General features: G+C 34.6%; 1 protein-coding gene across 1 annotated transcript in view; it reads left to right on the forward strand.

Annotated features, from left to right (window-relative positions):
- Positions 1-15375, forward strand: part of TECRL (trans-2,3-enoyl-CoA reductase like) — a 71750-nt gene that overhangs the window by 40210 nt on the left and 16165 nt on the right. The window contains exons 3-4 of the mRNA XM_036423017.2: positions 4618-4662; positions 11381-11484. Of these exons, the coding sequence (XP_036278910.1) occupies positions 4618-4662; positions 11381-11484 (149 nt within the window). The remainder of the gene's footprint in view (positions 1-4617; positions 4663-11380; positions 11485-15375) is intronic.

Raw genomic sequence — 15375 nt, forward strand, 5'->3', positions numbered from 1 at the left:
TGCTCCTTCTTGTTCCGGCATGGGGCTGTCACCACTTTGTTCTTTTCCAGAGCCTTTTTCCTCTTCACTACTTGTAAAATGCCAATCACATAAAATTTTCATGACGATTCAATGTTATATTATCCAGGAATTTAAGTCTTAATATTTAGTGCCCACCCACTCCTTCTCAGCTCTTTATAATATGACTTTAACTCTCTATTCATTAAAAATAAAACAAACTATAATTACCATTCAACATACGCAAAATTGATTTTTTAGGTAGAGAGCAGAAAGAAGAAAGACATTGAAACATCAATTTTGCTGTTCCAGTTATTTATGCATTCAGTGGTTCTCCAGAGCCTGAAGGTTGGGAGGAGGGACCCAGAGGCCAGTCCAATCACAACATGGCTCTGGTTCCCTGGAGCCTGGAGATAGGTCAGGGGTTGGGACCCAGAAGCCAGCAGGCAGTGGGGAGGGACCATGATTCCCAGATTGCAGGGTGGCTCTGGTTCCTCACAGCCTGTGAGCAGAGGGAGGGACCAAGAGGCCAGTCCCATCCTAGCATGGCTCTGGTTCCCACAGATCCCTTCCACCACTGCATTGTGGTGGCCAGGACCCAGGGCTGACTCCCACCATACCAGCTGGGACCCTAGCCTGCTGTTTGGTCAGCCATCTGGTCATTTAGGTTGTGATGGCCTCTGGCTTTTTATATATCAGGATGATCATCCTAATAAGTCTAGTATCCATCTAATATCATTAATAATTATTGCAATATTACTTAGGATATTTTCTAATGATCTATTTTATATCATAATAATTTTTTATAACTGACTCTAACAGCTCTTAGTATTTATCCTTCCTACTACAATAGAATTGGTGATACCAAGAAAGGGTAGAGACTAGGAAGCAAGTTTTATGTAGAGTTTTCAGTGAGCAATGCAAGGTAATCAGGTTATTAATTATTTCTGAAAAAGTCTCTGCCTTTTTTTTATGTCTCTTCTTTCAATAATAATATGAAGCATAGGTTTCATATTACAATAAAAATTATCAATTATCTTATAAATTATATCCTCACTAAGTAACTTCATCTTTATAAATATTGGTCTGTATGTTTTGATTACTAATTGGCTCTATATCTGTATGCCACCATTATGTCAAGAATACAATATTTCAATTCACTTGTCTATTGCCAACTTTTATCATGTCTAAAGTTGGACCTGGGAAAATACAAGTTGTGCATTTAAGTTAAAATATATACTGCTGACCAATTTCCTATAGAAGAAGCAATAATCATAATAAAAATTATAGCCTCAACATGTCCTTAGATTAAAAGAAAATAAGGGCAGGCATCTGGCCTATGTTCTTGAGCAAATCAGACTTATAACATATTTTAGATGATTTAAATCTAATATAATTTATATCATTGCCCTCTTCCTTAATAATTCAAAACTTTAAATCTTTTTGAAGAAGTAAAATATTTAAACCCTTCAAATCTATTTTATGTTATAGGATTTCATTAAATCAGTGAGGACAAAATTTTTTATGTAAAAGCTGTATAATAAAAATGCTTTAGGACATTTTAAAAATGTATTTTTGGATCAATGAAATTCAAATATTTTTTATTCTGCTCTAGAGTATTAGTCTTATAAAAACAAAATATTGAAACTATTGAAACCAAAGTTCCAAAAACAATACTTGACCTATCTATCTAGAATTTATTCTAATGTGTTGCATCCAGTGCTATGACACTATGACAATCCATTTTTACTTTAGTCTATTCCTCTCCTCTCCTCTCCTCTCCTCTCCTCTCCTCTCCTCTCCTCTCCTCTCCTCTCCTCTCCTCTCCTCTCCTCTCCTCTCCTCTCCTCTCCTCTCCTTTCTCTTCCCTTCCCCTCCCCTCCCCTTTCCTCTCCATAATGTTAAGAATAACATACTGATAACATTTTTTTTTAACTTACTAAAGAGTCACAACCAATAGTTTGGAAAATTCTACCTTTTAAAAATAAATATATTTGAATTACATGGATATATTGCATATTTAGAAAGTTATAACATCGTGATATGAGCAATTCTACTTATTAGGGAAAAAAAAGTCTAAAGCTTGGCTAAAATATGGTAAGAGTTATACAAATCAAGTTCAGCATCTTAGATAATTTAAGATCCTGGATGATGCATTAGACCTACTACATAATCATAATTCAGCTGTCAGACAGTTTTCCAAGTTCTATATACTCAACATTATAAATAATCTTCTATTCATGCTACTAAAATCCCTTTTGTAACCTATCTCCTTTAACCTTTATAGTATTTTCCCCTCACCATTCTTCTAGCCTATGCTATCTCACTCCACAAGTACAGAACTTTTCAGATAATGTGTATTTTGTTGTTTTAAAAGATAACTGAGGAAATTAAAAATAACTGAAACTAATCTAAAGGCTGACATAGTTAATAACTCTTACACTAGCATACAGTGCTCAAAGATTACAACTATAAATGCCAAGTGTATTTCATAAGTAGTTTTATAATTTAGCCATATTAAAAGAATTGAAAAGACATGGATTTTCCTGAATGTGTTAGAGCTTCTAAGTTCTAATTATTCATCATCATTGTGGGTTCTGTCAGTATTCACTTATGTGGTTCATAGACATATATATTTTCTTAGAATTATAGATTTAGTTTTACATTGACATTCCCACTATTAAAGAGATCAAATAGCAGTACTGAAAATGATGTCTTACATGAATATTATTGGATTGGTCAGACCATGATAGCTTATGTACATTAATCACAGGTGCTCAATAATTATTTGTTCAATATAACTGGATTCTCACAAGCTTTGTACTTCTTCTAATACTCAAGATGGGAAACTCAATTAAAACTATTGAAGTCTCTCTTGAATTCATTTGCATTATATCTTTTTGAAAATAGATTTTTACTATGACTAATAAGGTAGCTATTTTAAAATATTTTTCAACAAATAATATTAGCATATATTCCAGAAGAGCAAATGGTTATATAAATAATAACAATTACATTAGTAAATAAAAATAATGTGCCTTTATATGCATATTTTATAATTTAAAAAAAGGAAATGCCAGAGTTAAACACTTATCCCTTCTTCATTTGCCATGCTATTACATATCATACGTAAATTTTGTTTACATATAATCCTAAATATCTTTTTACTGGTGCTTATATTTTTTGACTTATGAGTTATTTTATCATTAGTATCTCCATGTATAAATAGCCTTTTTGCAGTAAATTTACAGAGAATTGATTGCAATAGTCTAGTTATGTCACATTATCATCATTCTTAATGAATACTTTAAAAAGTAATGTTTTAAAAACAAAATAATTGTGGAATATTTCTTTGAAAATGCTCTTAATTTATTATTTATCAAGTTTCTTTGCTTAAAAGTGGATCACACAGTCAAGAATTAAATTTTCAATAGACTTTAAAATAACATAGAATTTATTTTAGAAGAAAATTATAATATTCTGGTAATTGTGAACCAACATTTTTATCATGGCAGTATATAATGAAGATTTTTATTTCTTTATCCATTTGATAAAGAAAGATAGGATTCTTTAGTAACCTACTTATTCTTAGTGGTAGTATAAGTAGGAGACATTGAAGTGATTTTTCTACTATGATCAATATGCCTATAATATTAAAAGTCAATAATACATATTATTCAGATAAAGTGCCTTACTCTTATAGAGACAGTAAGATGCCACTTTCACATGCCAGTATTTTAAAATACATTTTACATGAGATCAGTGTCCTCCATTTTTTTTTAAATCCTCACCCCAGGTTGTGTTTACTAATTTTAAAAAGAGAGAGGAAGCCATATAGCTGGTTTGGCTCAGAGGAGAGAGCGTTGGCCATGGACCAGAGGGTTGCAGGTTAGATTCCTGTCAAGGGCAAGTGCCTTGGTTGCAGGTTCCTCCCTGGGCCTGGGCCTGGGCCAGGCTCCTGCAGGAGGCAAGCAATCAAAGTATTTCTCTCACATCGATGCTTCTCTCTGTCTTTCCCTTTCTCTTCCACTGTCCCTAAAAGTCAATGGAAAAATATCCTCCTGGGAGAAGAGAGAGAGAGAGAGAGAGAGAGAGAGAGAGAGAGAGAGAGAGAGAGAGAGAGAGAGAGATATCAGTTCCCTCCCCTGTTCATCTTGACCAGTGATTGAACCCACAACTTAGGTATGTTCCCTTACAGGGAATCAATGGGAACCAAACCCACAATCTTTTTGGTGTTTGGGATGCCATTCCAACCAACTGATCCACCTGGCCATGGCAAGCCTTCCAGTTTTAAATGGAGATGTTTAGGCTTTTTACTGAAGAATAACTTGTACAAAGTGCACAAGTCATACATAGGTCACGTACCTTGGTACATGTTTATAGAATGAATGCATCTACCTGCCCACTCCCTAGGTATAAAAGCAGAAAATTACCACCCCTCAAACTTCTGTCTTGCTTTCTTCTCAGCACCCTGCAAGGGGAACCAATATTTCCATTTCTGACACTGGGTAACCATTTACTGTGCCCTAAAATCTAATCCGTCTTCCAATGAAAATTTCTAAATTTTAAAACTTGTTTTACATTTGTGCTGACAGTTAAATGTTACTTTTCATTTAATAGATCCTAAGTGGTGCCCTTCCCGAATTGGACTGCAGCTAGAACATGGTAAGAACCAACTTTCACTTATGTATTCATTTAACTTGTAATCCCTTTTCTGTCATCAACAGCTAATATTTATCACTTATTAAATGGCAAGCATTGTAGTAAATTCCATAAGTATATCAAATAGGATTCTTCCAACATGCCAGTGCTCAACTTCTATGAATGAGAAATTTTAGTCTCAGAGAAATAATTTTTGTCATTTATTGTCAGTAGAGTATTAGAGGAAGGATCTAAAGAAATACCTTTCTTTCTCTAATGTTTTTATTGATCTAACTAGATGCCCAGTGCACAAATTTGTGCACATTGAAAGAAAATTAATTAGAAAAAATATTTTAATATTGCTAGTCACCCTTTCTCTATAATAGAAGTGTCAACCAAATTCATGATTCACAATGACAGATGGAAACAGACACATGCAATTGCCTCCAGTGAAAGTGTTATATAGACACTGAGTGGCAAGATTATTATGATCTCTGAATGAATAATAATCTGGCTACTCAGTGTATATCCTATATAATAAAAGGCTAATATTCAATTTGTCCCCTTGACCAGGAGTTTGACCAGCAGGCAGGCCAGCCAACTGCCCATGTCCCCTCCCCCTTGCCAGGCTGGCCTGATCCCACTCATGCACAAATTCATGCACTGGGCCTCTAATATATCTATCCATATATCTACCTATCTACCTATATCTATCTATCTATCTATCTATCTATCTATCTATCTATCAATCTATCATCTATCATCTATATATATCTATACACTGAGTGGCCAGATTATTATGTATTTAGAGATTATAATAATCTGGCCACTCAGTGTATAGATAAACTTGCTTAATTAGACCTGTTTTCTAATTTAGCTAAACTTTTCCAGCCCAGTGAAGCACTCCAACTTCTCTTTCAAGTAATTGTGAGCAACACAGCACTAAATATCAACTCGAAGCAGATTATTATTGTAGATCATACAGGGATAACAAAGGGTAAAATATTTAATTGCAGCCATGTTTGACTATATTCTGCACAGTGAGAAAACCTGAAGTCATTTTCAAGTTCCACCATTTCTTCTTTTCAGTTGGGTCAAGTTTCTAAGTTTTCTAAATTTCTGATTTTCTGACGAATGAAAAGAAAGTAGGATTCTACCAAGTCTCTTATCTGCTGACTCCACGACTTCTGTGAGGATCAAATGAGATGAGGCACAGAAAAACACTTCACACACATTTGGTTAAAGTGTAAAATGTTTGCACCTGGCTATAAAACAAGTTGTGTTCCTTGGCTGAAGAAACCCCAGAGAGGCTAGGCTAGGGAGAGAAAGCCAGACATTGCTATGTGATGTCATTACCTGGGCACCCACAGAGACTGTTTCTAGGCTGGGCTGGGCTATGGGCCTCATTTTGTGCCATGGGGTTTCAGTAACATCAGTTTCAATTTGGTGGTGTGTTGCTCTGTGGTGGTGGTGGGGCCTGTGCCCCACCTGAAGGAAGCTGAGTGTTGATTTGTTTGCACCAGTTCTGCATGTGGTTTCTTTGTAAGTGGCCAGTGTGCATTACAATAGCTCCTGCATTTAGCTTTTCCCCCTAGTGGTCAGTACATATCAAAGCAACCAGTTGGACAGTTGGAGGGACACTTAGCATATTAGCCTTTTATATATATATATTATATATATATATATATATATATATATATATATATATAATATATATATATATATATATGCTTCTGCCTTCTATTATGTTCTCAGTAATACAGATTATCTCCTTATCTGTTTTTTTTTCTTCCAGTTTTTGCTATATTAAAGCATGATAAGCGAGGTAAACAGGAGCAGACCAATTAAATCACAGGGAGAATTATTATATCCATTATTAAGCTTTAAGTTTCAATTTCTATTCTCTAGTTTAAAAACTTATAAAATATAAGTTAAAAATGAGTCCTGCTAAGAATCACTGTTACTGAAATTGGATCAACAAGACCCTGGAATTTTTTGTTAAGTAAGGTTGTGGATAGATTGTAAATTTTAGAGGAATACTTAGTCAAAGTCCATAATAACAAGGGGCATCTATTAAGAAATTCCAATCTCTAAATTTTTTAATACAGTGGTGGACTGCACTTCTTTTCTGGTGCTTTTTAAGTATTTGTACTATAATTTTTCACATATGGGCACATAATGACTTCCTTGCATCTCTCTCAGACGTTGCAATTGCTCTCCCTGCTGTGGTAGATATTCTTCCTTTGCCTGAGACTTCTATCTTGAAAACAAAGAAATCCATGTTAGAATCACATGTTCTTGATGGTCTCAAATTCTTCCAAGTTCAAATGTTCAAGATAAATTCTCTTCTGGCTAGAGTTTAAAAGAGACAAGTCATTTTCTTATTTATTTTTGTCTTTGCAGGGCCTAGTATGTGCCAGGCACCTAAATGCCTTTCAGCACATGGATTGTGAAATAACACAAAATGAAATAGGAGTAGTATTTTTTGAAATTGACTCATATAAAGAAGACTCTGAGAATGTCACAGACATCAATGTCAAATGTAATTTCAATTTGAAGGACACCATAAGGGACTGGGGACTATGTATTAGTTCAAACTTCCTGGTAAATGTTATTTTTTTTTCCTTTCCCTGCACATTTATTTACCTAGCTGATGTACCAGTATGTGATCTGAATAAAATACAGCCAAGTGTCCTTAGATATGAATATGATGAAGTATTAAAAAAGGGAAAAAAGTCAATTAACTTAGTAAGATAAGCATACTATGGTTCAAAGAGTTTATTTGTGATAACTCAGAATTTTAAACCTGACTCTCTGCTTACCTATTTATAGGGTCTTTTCTGTAAAGTGGAACTGATAAAGAACCTCACTTATTTTTTTTGTAAGATTTTGTTTATAAAACACTGTTGTTACAATTTGCACATGGTAGATGCTTTAGCAATCATAGTTATAACTATGAACACAGTTATAATATTAAGGGAAAAAGACTTAACAACAAAATTATTCAAGACCTAAATATTTACATATATTAACTGCCAGAATATATTGTATTTGCCAAAATGATTGTACTACAAACAATGATACCATGTGAATTTAGTCTTTTACAGTTTCCCCACACAAAACTCTTCACTAAAACATAAATAAAATTTCAAGCATTGATTTTTATGGGATAAACAACAAACATTTATTGAGTTCACTGGCTCTGTTGAGCTTGGATAGATGGAGTTGGCCTTACTTGGCTAAGCTCAGTCATGCAGCTATAATCAGTTGATGAATTGTTGGGGACTGATTGTTCTAAGATATTCACAACTGCAACCACTGCTATCGTTCTATGCGGTCTCTCATGCTTCAGAAGAGTATTATGAAGTTGTTGTCATGGTAGAAACAGGGGTATAAACAAATAAGCACAAGCACTGAAGGAATTCCAGAGGCCCAAATTTGGAACTGGCATCTGATTCCTTGCCTTGCATTCTGTGTCCTAAAGCAAGTCACCGGTCTAGCCCATATTTAAGGGGTGAGGAAATAGACACCAATTCTTACAGACAGTCCTTGGGTTACATCGCCATCTCTCATTTATAAAAAAAAGTTCCATCATTTTGACACATGTACCATATTTTCCGGCGTGTAAGACGACCCCCTAATTTTACAGTTAAAACAGGTTTAGGCCTATATTCACTGTATAAGACTACCCCCCACTTCTGAGGCAACACCAGTTCTTTTTTTAATAGACCGCCTCTCTGACTCTGGCCAATCTGAGCAGGTTTTTTACTAGAACACAGTGTACATGTTTTAACTGTAAAATTAGGGGGTCGTCTTATACACCTTATAAGCCGGAAAATAGGTACATATGTGCTTTATGTTTTCTATTATTTATTTATCACAAGTAAAGGTCAGGAATTGTTATCTTTCTTTTAAATGTTTTTACTGTTTCATTTCATTACTGCTGTGTATATGCTCCATGTAAGTGATGTAGTTGTTTATGTGGGTGGGTTCTGACTTATGGTGAAAATTGCATTATGTAGCATAGTAGGAATGGATCTCCAACATAACCTGAGGACCTACTGAATTAGGAGGAACTAAGAGTCATATTGAAAGTTGATGGATATAGAAACTGTGAAGAATTGTAGCCATGGTTGCAATAAACCTGTCATACAAACTGGCAACTCAAATGTGTGCTCTCTTCTCACTTGATTAATGTCCTGGAAGTAGAGGGTTGAATTTCTGATTCCTGGAATCATTGGCTTTTGACACTAGAAAGGTGAAGCATCAGGAAAGTTGGCCTATGTCTTCCTATAACTGCTCTAACCATCCACACCCTTTATACAAGAGCCTTGACAAACCCTCAGGCTGGACTCCTATTGAGAGGAAATGCCAAGTCTTAAGGTTCTTAATTGGCTGAAGTGACATAGGCAATAATGGTACGGGCTCACATTAGACATGTTCCCTTGACCCTATATATTCCTCTCTCTTTGGAAAAGGACATAGGCACCGAAACCGGTTTGGCTCAGTGGATAGAGTGTCAGCCTGTGGACTGAAGGGTCCCAGTTTTGATTTTGGTCAAGGGCATGTACCTTGGTTGCAGGCACATCCCCAATGGGAGGGTGTGCAAGAGGCAGCTGTTCAGTGGTTCTTTCTCATCAATATTTCTAACTCTCTGTCCCTCTCTCTTCCTCTCTGTAAAAAAAAAACAAAAAAACAATAATAAAATAAATAAAAAATAAAATAAAATATAAAAAAAGAAGAAAAGGACATAGACCTGGAATACCAAAGACAGGGGTCCCTGATAACTGAGTTTAAGAGTGGTATAATCTATCCTATCTCATAAAGAGGTAATATGCAAATTGATCTTCAACTCAACACACAAGATGGCTGCCCTATGTGGTTAAAGATGGCCACCACAAGATGACCAGCAGGGGAGGGCAGTTGTGGGAGATAAGGCAAGCGGGAGAGGCCAGTGAGGTGTGACCAGGCTGGCAGGGGAGCAATTAAGCATTGATCAGGCTGGCACAGGAGTGGTTAGGGGGGGATCAGGCTGGCAGGCAGGTGAGCAGTTGGGAGCCAACAGTCCTGGATTGTGAGAAGGGTCCCAGATTAGAGAGCATTCAGGCTGGGCTAAAGACACTACTCACCTCTGTGCATGAATTTTGTGCACTGGGTCTCTAGTACATAAAAGCCTCCACAACCATTATGACTTGACAATCAAATGACCAGCTTATAGCTATGATGTGCACTGACCACCAGGGGGCAGATTCTCAATGTAGGAGCTGCCCCATGGTGGTTAGTGCACTCCACAGCCAACCTTCCATGGCTAGCTAACATTCTGCATTCCCTCTCCCCACTCGGCTGGCCCATTCGGCCCTGATCAGGACTGTGCGAGATGACCTCGATTAGCCCTGATTGCTGGCCAGGCCGAGGGACCACACCAGTGCACGGATCCGTGCACCAGGCCTCTAGTTAATGACATGTCTGGATCCTATCAGGTTGTTTTATTCACATATCATATTGATGGAACCACATTTTAAAACATAATGGCAGCACTCTGTTCCTTGAAGTTAGCAAATAATAGATTAAAGAATAGAAACTGATCACTTCCCCAAGGATGTCCATAAGGCCATGTTGGAAAGATGTTTTCAGTACACTTTCAAGGAATAAAAATGTCATCAGATTTTTTTTTGTTATTAACATATCATGTTGTTATATGTGATTGTCACACAGACATTGCTGACCATTTGGATATCAAAGTCTTTACCTTGAAACATGCTTCCTATTGATGTGCAACAAATTACCACAAATTTAGCAGCTTAAAATAACACTAATTTATTAGCTTGAAAACACAATGTGGCTGGATTCTCTGCTTGATAATCTTTGCTGTGTATTTCTTTAACTACTCAGGCCAAATATCTAAGACCAATATCTCACTGAATCCTTTCTTCTCAAGTTAAATCTACTCTGTGTTCAAAATATATCTATGACTGATGAATTTTTAACATTTACACAATTGCCACTTTAATCCAAACATTCACCTCTTGACAAATTCTCAGTTCCTCCTAAATAATCCTTGCTCATTTCCTCCTATTTTTCACACAGTATCCACTGTGGCCTCTCTCCCAGTGCTTTGCAATAACCATTGAAATAATTTTACCCAAATTAATTAATCCTATAAAAAAATCACTTAGAGACAATTAGATGTTTATGTACTGACACCCAAAATTACACTCTAAAAGTACCTTATATATGTTCCTGACTGGTTTTGCTCAGTGGATAGAGCATTAGTCTGTGGATTGAAGAGTCCCAGGTTCGATTCCGGTCTTGGTTGTGGGCACATCCTGGGGAGGGGTGCAGGAGGCAGCTGATTGGTGTTTCTCTCTCATCAATGTTTCAATGTTTCTGGCTCTCTATCCTTCTCCCTTCCTCTCTGTAAAGATTAATTAAAATATATTAAAAACATAAAATAAAAGTACCTTATATCACATTATCTAATGTTACATTTTCTTAGAACACAATAAGATATTAGCTATTGGCAGTCTACTTGTTTAGATAGCATTAGAAAGTTATGGTGCATTTGCAAATTTGCTAGATATATGTTATAAAATGGGTATATTAACATTTTATTTCACTTCAAAATGTACTATACATAACAATTTCTGTGTTAAATTCATCTTAGATTTTGTTGGCTGCTCATAAAATTTATTTATCATTTTGGCTTGAAAATGTATTGAAATAATGTTTCTTATTATTTAAGGTGGGCCTTTTCTGAAGGACTACATAACCATTCAAAGTGTTGCGGCTTCCTCCATCGTCACACTCTATTTTACAGACCTCGGTCGGCAGGTCAGATGGACCACAGTAAGTATTAGTTTAAAATGCAATGCAAATGCCCCACATCATGATGTAAAATATTTGCTGATGTGAAATCTCTCTGCCACATAATTTATAGTGAAACAAAACATTGTACTGAATGGTGTGTTAAATTGTCTGTATTTACTATGAGCAGTGGCTAACATTTCATACTAGAATTGGAACAATGGAAGAAGGAACAACTGAAAGAAGGAAGATAAATTTCTTTTTATATGCTAGTGTATCCAGTGACTGATGGCCTCATTTCTGCTCCCCCAATGCCTTGCCAGTTTAAATGCTATTTATTCGGCTTTCTTTTCAAGAGCCTGGTGATAAAGAAGATCCTTTTGGAAATTGGAAAGAAGGGGGAGAAAATATTCAGTAGAAGTGGTCTAACAGGGGAAGGGCATTTTGGAAAGTAAGCATAAAGTAGTAAGACTTCTTTGGGTGTTGTTTGGCTTCTACCTGGAAGAGAAGCTTTCATGTGGGGGTGATTGTATCCAAATCATTAAAAGAATGAAGACTACACTAATAGACTTGGAGGACTCAGAAACAGAGAAAACACTTGACACCAGTTCACAAGTTTTGTGCTATTTATGAGTAATGGAATACATTCAGTAACAAGAAATACTGTGTGATATTTAGAAACAGAGGCAATGAAATGTTTAATCTAATAAGTACTTTTGACACTGATATGCAAAGAATAATGCAATCATTATATATTTCAGCTAAATAAAGCTTACTTATATTGTTTAGATTATAAAGATTTTTTTTCTGGTTGTATTCTGTTAGATATCTGTGATGTGATGACACTTTTAATAATGTCTATTTAAAATGTCTTTCTTTTTTATTAATACAAGCATTAGCAATCAAGGTTATCCTCTATACTGCTTTGAGTTTTCCCTTTATCTAACAGCAATCAATTTTTAAGTTATTACAAACAAGGTATTTTTACATTATTATTTAATTCTCAAAAAAGAGAAATTCAAGTTTGTATTAATTCATTAGAATACTGTCTCATTCTCTACATTTCTAAAAAATTCTCCTCTAACATATATAATCTTCCTGCACATTATATATGATATATATATATATATATATATATATATATATATATTCACTTTTTTTTGTTAAATAGTTAGTACTTTAGTTTCCAAAGTTTTTTGAACTTTTGCCTATTACTTTGTTGCACTAAAAACTGAGTTTAGAATAGGGGTGTCGAACTCAATCAGAGAAGGGGCCAAAATCTAAAATCCAGCCTAAATCGAGGGCCGAATGGTTTACTGAACAGTCATAAACTGTCATTGTGATGGAAACGCAGCGGAGTGCAGTGATGACAGCGCGGTGCGGGCCACATTGCAAGGCCTGGTGGGACGGATTTGGCCCGAGGGCCTTGTGTTTGACACATGTGGTTTAGAATATTGAATCTTTGTGAAGTGTATTATAATGTTTATAAAACAATCTATTGGTACAGGTATTGGGTAAGCAAAGGGTTTAATACTTAAATGTGGTATCCACAGATGTTTCCTAAAAGAGATTTTGGACAAGAGATTTTGATCTGCAGTGGTTAAAATATTCAGAGTCTTTGTCTATATTTATGATGAAAAGGGAATTCTGTCTACAGAAGTTGTAGACAGAGTAAGTGGCATTAACTGTGAGTTCATTAGAACCCCCAGCTGCACCTTTGGATAAGCACTGAGGAGAAAAATTTCTAAGGTGGAATTCTAAGAAAATGGTACTAGAAAATTATAGCCTATCTGAGAGGAGAGTCATTTAGGTGACAGAGAGAACTCTGGAAATAGACTAGATATTTTTAAATCAATCCTATCGTTCACATAACCTTTTCCTCCAAATGAGTCACTTCTATTAAATGCTAAAAATATGCACACTACTCCCACTTTATATCAACTAAATTATACAATAAAATAAATTCTTTATCACACATAATATTTTTGCTTATTTATAAAATATTAAGATGCATTCCTAGAATAGAAGCATTATCATAGGGAAGTTTTTTTTTTGTTTTGTCTTTGTTTATTAGGGTTTTTACAAACAATCTCTAATTTAGCAAGGTCCAAAATAACACTTCATATTTTTTATCAAGTAAGAGTGTGTTGTTGCAGAATTATGGAGAAAATTATACTTATTGAAAGACTTAGAAGAACCAGTTAATATTATAGACTTCACTATATAAATGCTAATAACTAGACTAGACTAAAGACTTTACAGTTTTCATCACTGTACATTCATTCATATTGCTCTGTGCAATTTATCTATTGCATAGGTTCATATACTGGTATATACCAGCATTTGTCCATGCCCACAGAGGGACTCCTGCATGTCACCTTGTTTGTCACACACTCTCTTCCCTACCCTGGGACAACCACCAATCTACATCTTTATATTTTTGTCACGTGGTGAAAGCTATATTAACAAAATCAGTTTTGTTTTATTTTTTTTAGATTGATGTTTGTTTTTCTATAAGTATAGTGCTTTTGGGACCTATCTGGCTGTTTTAAGTATCAATACTCAGCTCTTTTTTATTTAATAGTATTCAGTTGTATGGATGTAGCAGAGTTCGTTTAACCATTCAGACATTGATAGACATTTGGGTGATTTTCAATATTTTGCTATTACAAATATAGGTATTATATTTCAGTGTATATAGGTATTTCTGTGAAGGTAAGTTTTTATTATCTGGGATATAGTTGTTGAGTTTCAAGAGTACCTTTTCTATTCTAGATACAAATCCTCTATCTGATATGTGGTTTATAAGCATTACCTCTCAGTTTCTAACTTGTCTTTTCATCATGCTAACAAAATTGTGTTGTTGTTGTGCAAAATTTTTTCAACTTCAATGGATTAAGAAACAAATTAATGTTTTTTTTCTTAAGGATCTTGCCTTCCTTGTCATATATAAAATGTTGCCTACTGCTGAATCTGGCAGTTTTGCTCCTATATTTTCTTCCAGTAGTTTAATAGCTTTATATTTTACATTTTAATCAGTTTCTTTTTATCATAAAGGATTACCTAGTTTTTAATTGCCAAAGTTAATATTTTCTTTTAATTAGTCTCATGTGTTTTATAGTATATTTTCTGTTTTGTTTTTTTCCTAGCCCAGTTTTGAATTTATTCTGGTACTTTCTTTTCTTCTAGACTTTCTATTATTTTGGTAGTTATATCTTCTTTTCTAGTAACTCTAGTGGTTACACACATCACTACAATATGAATCTTAAAATATTAAATACTAATATAATTTGCTTTTTAAAAGCTTACTAATGGCAAGAGACTTCATAGACAGTTGAATGACTTTTAACATACTTGAGCTCCTCAGGCTTATCTCCCATTGTTGTGGGATATTGTAATTGTTTATATTATTTAAAGCAACATTATATGGCCAAATTTTATTTAGATTTATCTTTTTCTGACAATTTAGTTTTCTTTTTAATTGTGAGCTTATGTGGAGAAAAATTATTCTTCCTGAAGAACATCTTCAGTGTTTCTTATAGTTCTGCCACTAATGAATTCTCTCAATTCTTGTTCATGTTAAAATGTGTTAATTTAACTTTTATTCTTGGGAAATATTTTTGCAGTAATTTTCATCTTTATTCACAAAACTTCATTATTTTTATTTTTTTATGTCCACTGCTCTGTTAAAAAAGTCTACTATATGTCTTTGAAATTAATGTGTCTGACTTTATAATTTTATTTTGATTGATTATCAGTAGTTTGACTATAGTGCTCACAGTAATGTTTATGTTTATCCTACTTTGGTTTTAGAATGTAGTCCTGAGTCTCTCTCTCTCTCTCTCTCTCTCTCTCTCTCTCTCTATATATATATATATATATATATATATATATATATATATATATATTTAACCTAAAAAATAATTAGGATAT

This window comes from Pipistrellus kuhlii, unplaced genomic scaffold (genome assembly GCF_014108245.1).
Source record: "Pipistrellus kuhlii isolate mPipKuh1 unplaced genomic scaffold, mPipKuh1.p scaffold_m20_p_1, whole genome shotgun sequence".
Classification (NCBI taxonomy): domain Eukaryota; kingdom Metazoa; phylum Chordata; class Mammalia; order Chiroptera; family Vespertilionidae; genus Pipistrellus; species Pipistrellus kuhlii.